At 48.8% G+C, this 7500-nt stretch overlaps 1 protein-coding gene across 1 annotated transcript; it reads right to left on the minus strand.

The window, feature by feature from the left end:
• Nucleotides 1-2498: 2498 nt before the first annotated feature.
• Prop1 (PROP paired-like homeobox 1) lies at nt 2499-5540 on the minus strand. Its single transcript, XM_021178486.2, has 3 exons — nt 5089-5540; nt 3816-4039; nt 2499-2938 (listed from the first exon to the last, which is right to left on the minus strand). The coding sequence occupies exons 1-3, from the start codon at nt 5195-5197 to the stop codon at nt 2600-2602; spliced, it is 672 nt and encodes a 223-aa protein (XP_021034145.1). The 5' UTR covers nt 5198-5540; the 3' UTR covers nt 2499-2599.
• Nucleotides 5541-7500: the final 1960 nt, after the last annotated feature.

Here is a 7500-nt window from a genome sequence, read left to right on the forward strand (position 1 = left end):
GACACACACACATATATTAGGAATATGTAGACACACACACATATATATATTAAATGTAGACACACACACATATATTAGGAATATGTAGACACACATATATTAGGAATATGTAAAATCCCCATTTGAGTTACAAAGAACAAGTATGTTTGTATAAAGTACCTTTAAGGTATGTCTTGCTTGATCAGAGAAAGAGCTTTCTTGTTGGGATGTGGGTGTGCACACTTGTAACACCAGCAACACTCAGGAGACTGAGACAGGAAGACTGAGAGTTCAAAGCCTGTCTGGGCTGCACAGCAAGTTCAAGGCCAGCCTGCAGCACAGAGTGAGATTGTGTCTGAATAAAGTAAAACTAAACCAAACTTTGCTGAGAGACATGGAAGTCTGAAAGAAATGACACGAGGCACCTTGTGTTTGGTTAAGAAAACTTTTAACGTTATCCAGGACTCTCACACTTCAGTTGTTGGTCATTGTGGTTCTGGTACCAGGGCAGAGAAAGGACTTGGTGGCCCGCAGCTGCCCCTATACCCATGAGAACCAGTGAATGGAAACATGTGACCTTACAAAGCTAAGGGAAAGTTACAGCATGGTACAGGAGTAACTTGTTAGCTGATTGTGGGGCGGGGTAACAAACAGTAAACACAGAACTATATCACTACACATAGTAAATTAAATTTCAGATGACTCAAAGCATAATGTCGTTAACCAAATGATGAAGAGAACATTGGAGAGGCCACTGAAAGCCAAGAGCTCATCAGCTGGGTTCTTCTGCCAAACATAGAGCACAGAAAACGAACCAAACGACCCTTCTAAATTCTACCAGTTCTACAAAACGGGCACAATTCTAGATACTTAAAACAAAAGTTAAGTCCTTATATACAATAAGTGTTTAGGGAATTAGGGTTTAACTTTCTTAGGGAACCCGCGTTGAAAAAGGCAGAAAACAAGTAACAGACCATGGAAAGCAGTCTCCATATATACAAGCAGCACCCCCAGCATTCTCTCAGTGAAAGACGGCTCCATCGACCCACAGATACCCCCAACTCAGAGGCTACAGAGAAGAAAAAAACCGTAAACCTTTGATGAGCCCCCAAATCTGATCTCTCACTAGAAATCAAGGAAAATTTAAAGATGAGTAAAAGTGACATCATTCTCATTTGTCAAAAAAGATAAAACAAACAAACACCTCCAAGGATGTTCTGAAACTAATATTTTTGATGGTCTCAGGACTAGTGGAGTTATGTTTCAGCATTTGTGTGTATTGGTTCTAGACCCTTTTTCAGAGACCCAGATCCAAGAACATTCAAGTATTTGCATACTATCTACATAACCTATGCAAATTCCCAGGGGCAAGTATTTGCATTCAATTTGCATAACCTGTGCAAGTTTACCGTTGTCATCATATCCAAGGGCCTCAAGGGTCCCTGGACAGCTATGAATGCTTCCCAATACATTTGCAGATACAGCGCTTCACAAAGCCAAAATGTCGGACATGCCTGCATCATTTCTGTGTTATTTTTAAGACCTAATACCATGTAAAGCTACATCACTTGTTGCTAGGCTGAATTGCTAATAAGGACAATAAAAATCTGTGCACGCACACCTACACACACACACAGAGAACACATTTGGAATCCACAGAACGCATGTTTTTGACTTTGTTTTTTTGAGACAAGGTCTCGCTCTGTATCCCAGCTTGACGTGGAGCTCACGGTGTACTTCAGACTGCACAACTGAAGACCCTCCCGGATACTGAAATTTCAAGCATAAGCCACCCAGAGAGCTTGCACATCTAGGATCTGACTTCATCATCTTTCCCAAAGTTTGTCTGGTGAGCCACATAAAACACCATGACGTCATCAACCAGGCTATATTGTGTTTCTTGGGTGGAGGGGCTGAGACCAAGGCACTTCGGTGGAACAAAAAAAAAATCCTTTCCTGGGAACGACCGCTTATGAGCCTGGTATGGTTTGTGGACAAGTCTGCCTCAGGTCAAGCAGTTTCTTTGCCATGAGCAGAGTATGTTTAAACCTGCAGCCGATTTTAAAGGTTAAGGCAGAGGCAGACCACGCTGATGGCATCCTGTGCTCTGCACCAGGGACTGCTCACTGTTCAGATCGGTAAAGGTGTTTTGGAGGTAAGAAAGACTAAGGGGAGAAAGACTATGAGCAACCATGCTCATAAAATAGGGCCCGGTGGCAGCACATCTGCTGAAAAGAAAGGGAAGTCGGGTGGTGATTTCCGAGGGACTGGGTCACAGCTCAGGGTCTCCCACTGGGATCTCAGTGAGAAAGCTTTGGGTTCTTTCTTGGCTACCATTCACCAAGATTATCCATCGGCCCTTTCCCCATTACCCTCCCATCTCTTTGAGCTTTTTTAGCCTGTATCTCCTACCAGCTAACCCCCTCATAGTGTCTCAGCTCCTCACCCTGTCGACAGCTCCTCAAACTCTCCCCCTACCTCTTTTTCCATTTCCAATCTTGAACTGCACCCCCACCCCACCCCACCCCACACGTTTCTAGGTTCACCTTTAGGAGAAAAGAGGGCCCCCAATTTTCTCGTGTTTCAAGAGGGTTATGGAGAGAGGGTGACTTATCGCCACTTAGTTCCAGGACTTTGGCGTCTCAAGGCTGAGGGGAAACATGGGTGGGGGTGGGGGACAGGGCAGATGACCAGTGGGGGCTGGGTGCAAGGTAGGGTACCAGTCCTCAGGCTGGGGAGGAAGAGCGAGTGAGGCACCCGTAGAGGGCTGGGAGGGGAGAGCATGGCTGTAGGGATGAGGGAAGCAGGGCGCTGGTGGAGGTGGTGTCCCATAGGTGTAGGGATAGGCAGAGGATTCTGGCAAGAAGCCAGAGAAGGTGGCTGTAGACAGATGGGCTATCGGCTGGAGAAGTGACCGCTCTTGCTTCCGTTGCTTAGCCCTGCGGTTCTGGAACCAGACCTGGGGGGAGGGAAGAGAAGACACATCACATTGGCACTCCTGTCCCAAATGGGTGACAATGTCTCATAACCCCCAACGACAGGGAGTAGGCATCTGTTGTGTCACTGGAGCAAGGACAGCTTGCTCTCCATGAGGCTTGTCTGAGTCAGGGCTGCTGAGGAAGTAGAAACCTGTCGCTTGCTTCCAACCTGCAGCCAACACTCCCAGCTCTGATAACCTCAGAGTCGGAAATGGCAGCTTCCAAATAAGATGCCATGTCAGTTTTCTTCCCCCAGAGGGCTGGAAGTGTCCTTCAAGTGGGGCTGAGAACTGAAGCCCAGGAAAGTGTTGTTGCACGGGGAAGGCTGGGTTTAAGAAAGAGTTTGGAGTTCAGGTCATCTAACCCTAGCCTGAGACGTCAGGAATGTGAGGTTTATAGAAATATAAGACTGGCCAGAGGCAAGAGAGCTACACGTGTGAACAGTTAGGGTTGCCTGTTTGTTGGAGTTGTGCCAATATTAAAGGCTGGAGTGTGGGTCTTGACTGTATTTTTGTTTGTGCAGTGCTGGAAGGTCAGACCCAAGGCTTTGTATGGGCTAGGTAGGGACTTTACCCCTGAACTATGCCTCTGCAGATCTACATCTGATATCCATCAAGGTGGATGAGCTTAGAGCTGGGGTCAGGTGCACTGGAGGTAGTGTTGACTGGTGAATATTTAAATTAGGGTTAAAAGTCCCATATAAATGAAGAAAATACCTAATTAAAAAAAAAAAGAAAATGAAAAAGGAAAAAATGTTTAGCGTGTCTCATAAGAAAAAAAAGTCCCATGGTTAGGCCCAGACAACCCCCCTTCCCCCCAATGTTTGTTTCTTTCCCGAGAACCTTAGGGTATCATCACCTGGATTCTGGCTTCACTGAGGCCAGTGTCTTGGGCAAGCCCCTCTCGAGCCCAGATGTCAGGATACTGGTTCCTCCCAAAGGCTGACTCCAGCTGTTCCAGCTGTGCTGGGTTGAAGGTGGTTCTGTGGCGGCGCCGGGAGTGGGGGCGGCCTCTCTGTGGGCAAAGCTTAGGTCTCCCCAGCCCTGTGCCAGAGAGCCTCCTATAAGCCTCAGAGCTCCTGTCTATGGAGAGAGAAAAATGGAGGGAGACCCCCCCTTATTAATGGGACCACCAGCCCATCCTCGCATCAATGTTGCGGGGTCCCCCGTGTTCTGCTTCGGTCCTGAGACGTTGCTTTCCCATGGGACTCCTCCACAAGAACCGTGTCAGCTTTCAAAATCACAGCTCCTGTCTTCAGCCTTTACCGCTGCTCTGGCTGCACGCCCACACATTTGTGTGTCACCTTCCTGCATACATATAACCCACAGGACACACTTTGAGGGGGTCCTCTTTGCTGTCTATCAAGGACTTCTCTGGTTGCCACAGTTTTCATTTCCCACGCACCTCCTTCATCTGTCTCTCCTCCTCCACACGCCCCGTCCCGCCCCGCCCCCTCTCAAGAGGATGAAGTGTTCCCCCTCCCCCTTACATGCAAACACATTCTCCACCCTGGGGTGAACTTCTTGACTTGTCTCTTCCCTCTGCCCTGGCCATGCCACCAGCCTGCAAGAACTTGAGCTCGTGGGAAAGGCTTGCCTCTCTTCCCCAAAAGCTCCCTAAGCCTTCACATTAATTAGTCTAAGAGCCACCAGGGCAGAGAGAACAGAGAGGGAAGAGGAGACACCTGGGAAGGTGGGTGCCAAGGAAAGGAGGGGTCTGGTGTAGAGACACCTGTCGTCAGGGGAAACTAATGATTTGTGGCTCCCCCAGCCCCCACTAAGGACCCAGTGTCTTCAGACAGGCACTGCACTGCCCTCTCGGGAGGAAAGCCCTATTCCTCCAGCTCCCTCCGAGGAGGAGGGACCTTGGGCAAGCAGAAGGCTTCCGCTTTGCTGCTGCCCCAGTGCTGAGCCGGTGCCTTTCCACCGCTCCCTCAGCCAGGGCCTTACTTCCCAACCTGTAAAGCGAAGGATTTCTGCTGTCTCACTTCCTAAGGTCCCCAAACCTCCAATTCTGTTTTCCACCTGTCAACCTTCTGAAGTACAAACCATTCTCCAAAGCCAATGTGGACCCACGGACCCACGTTTGCTGCTCCCTCGGGGACCCAAGCCCATCCTGGGGATTCACTCACCTACCGTGGAGATCAGAGTCCCAGAGGCCACTCGTGGCTCAGGCAGGGATCGGCCACAGGCATGACCCTTCATTTGCTTTTCCTGCTGGCTCCTTCTTTGAGCTTCCATGGCTAGCCACCCAAACCAAAGATGGTCTAGCCTGCTGTTCTCTAGTCTGTGACTCCCCGAAGTCTTTCTCTGCTTCTGTCTATCTTGTCTTGTCTTCTGTTCTCTCTTCTCCCTGTTTCTACCTTCTACCTTTTTCTGAGTCTGACCCTTGCTCTCTCTCTGTGTGTGTGTGTGTCTGAAGTATAGCTAGATATAGCTAGATACCTGTTTTCTCACCGTTTTCCCCTTTCCTAACCCTGCATCCTTCCTCTGAATTGACATCTCACTCTCTCTCTCTTGGCTTTGCCCAGTTTTCTCTCTGCCTCTACTTCCCGATGCTGCTCTGTTTTCTCTAAGCTATTTATGTTCTCACGCTGCCTTTCTCTCTCCTTTAGTCTTGGAGAAGAGACCTCCTCCTGGCCCCATGAGCCCATCCAATCACTTCTTGGTCACCAGAGCCCCCCGGCTCGGGGGGAGGATAATGAGTCAGATGAGAGAAGGTGCTCTGTCAGAGGGTCCAGGGGCTGAGGCCAAGAGCTCATATTCCCAGGGGACCAGATTCTTTTGTCCTGTTAAATCCACCTTCTGGGAGCAGGCAGGGGACAGAGGGGGGGAGACATTCCTACCGAGACACCCCTCCTCTGAACCCCACTGTAGGGAGGGGGAGTGGCGAGGAGGACATGGGGTGGAAAGAAGGCATGACACCCCAGCATGTGAGTGAGCGATGCTCATACTCACATTGAGGGTGAAAAATCACAAGTGCATGCCAGTCCTCTCGGATACCTTGGTAGCCCTAGGACAGTAGGACCCTCAGGACACACTGAAGCCCAAGAACCTTCAAGCACGACTAGGTGATCCACACCCACACCCTCCATAAAACCTGGCATCGGATCCCACACCTGCTGGCCCCTCCCTGACCCAAGCCCACCGGGGATTCACTCAGCCTCACCAGCAAGCTTCCAGGCCCCAGAGTTCAGAGTATTCTCTGATTTCCTCATTCAGCCATTATCACCTCCACGCTCATTCAGAACCCTGAGGGTACCATGACATGGCAAGGTGACCTCGATCCTCCAGAGCATTTCAATTCCAAGTGTATCCTGCCCAACCGAGACCTCAGGTCTCACCTTGAAGAGAATTCAGGTTCGCAGACTCTGCCATTCTGATTCTTCAAGGACACCCTGATACTTAGCTTCTCTGAGAGGTCAGGACAAGCTGGTGCCCCCAACGCTGTCTCTTGAGGTGATTTTGACTGTGGAAGTCTGTTCTAGTATCCTTAGGATATCTTTCTTTTTTAAGGGCAAGGCAACATCTTAGAACAGACATTAGGGCTTTCCAAGACACACTGAAACCGGGGGACTCTTTGACAACCAGGACTTCCCATCTCCGCTATATGATTCCCACCCCTCCATAAAGTCCTTGCTTCTCAGGACACACACTAACCGATGACTCATGAGTCCCTTCATAACTTCACTGTCACCATAGGACAACCTGATCCCCAAGGTCAGACTAACTCCTCAAACACAGCCCTTAAAACCATCAAGACTAATCAAAACAGAATAACCATCAAGGTCCATTTGAAAGACTAATTAACTTGGTATTATGTGTGTGTGTGTGTGTGTGTGTGCGAGTGAGTGCACATCTATAGATGCCATGGTATGTGCATGGAGGTCAGAGGAAGATTTGTGGGGAGTGGGTTCTCCCCTCCCCCCAATATATGAGTCTCAGGGATCAAATTCATATCTTCTGGTTCAGCATCAAGTGACCTGACCCACTGAGCCATCTCCTAGGTCCCAGGCCTCAGGGTCTTAATGCTCACAATATGATCCACAGAACAGCAGCACATAGGAGCTTGATGGGGGTCAATATTTTGGACCCTACTTTCCCAGTGCATCAGAACCTGAGACCTTCCAAGATCCGCAGCCGAACTGAGTGCACTTAGAACTGCAACCAGCACTTAGTCCCCATCTCCTGGTCTGCATCCCCTCACAGAGCTTCCTCACCCTCCTCAAAGAGTGGAAGGAAACTTGTGGTTGAAAGTACAAATCTTTACTCTCCTTGTTCCTCAGATACTTTGTAGAGAGGGAGGCTAAATTTCCATTGTCATTAATTTTTTAAGAAAATTACTTTAAAAAATGATTTGATCATATGAAGACTCTAATTAGAAATCAATCCAGCATATATCATATGGCTATAAAGTAGGTCTATAAAAAAAACCAAACCACAGGTGTCAACTCCAGGAGAAGGACATGTTTTACTAGGGCTGGAGTGATGGCCCAGCAGTTAAGTGCATTGGCTGCTCGTGCAGAAGGCCCAGGTTGGATCTC

Source organism: Mus caroli, chromosome 11 (genome assembly GCF_900094665.2).
Source record: "Mus caroli chromosome 11, CAROLI_EIJ_v1.1, whole genome shotgun sequence".
Lineage (NCBI taxonomy): Eukaryota > Metazoa > Chordata > Mammalia > Rodentia > Muridae > Mus > Mus caroli.

Bases quoted from the DNA above. Each gene is read 5' to 3' on its own strand.
- Prop1 (XM_021178486.2), bottom strand. From the start codon at position 5,197: ATGGAAGCTCAAAGAAGGAGCCAGCAGGAAAAGCAAATGAAGGGTCAT. The intron at 4,040-5,088 runs GTGAGTGAATCC...CTCTCTCCATAG, and splicing joins GACTCTGATCTCCACGGTAG to ACAGGAGCTCTGAGGCTTAT. The intron at 2,939-3,815 runs GTGATGATACCC...CCCTCCCCCCAG, and splicing joins TCAGTGAAGCCAGAATCCAG to GTCTGGTTCCAGAACCGCAG.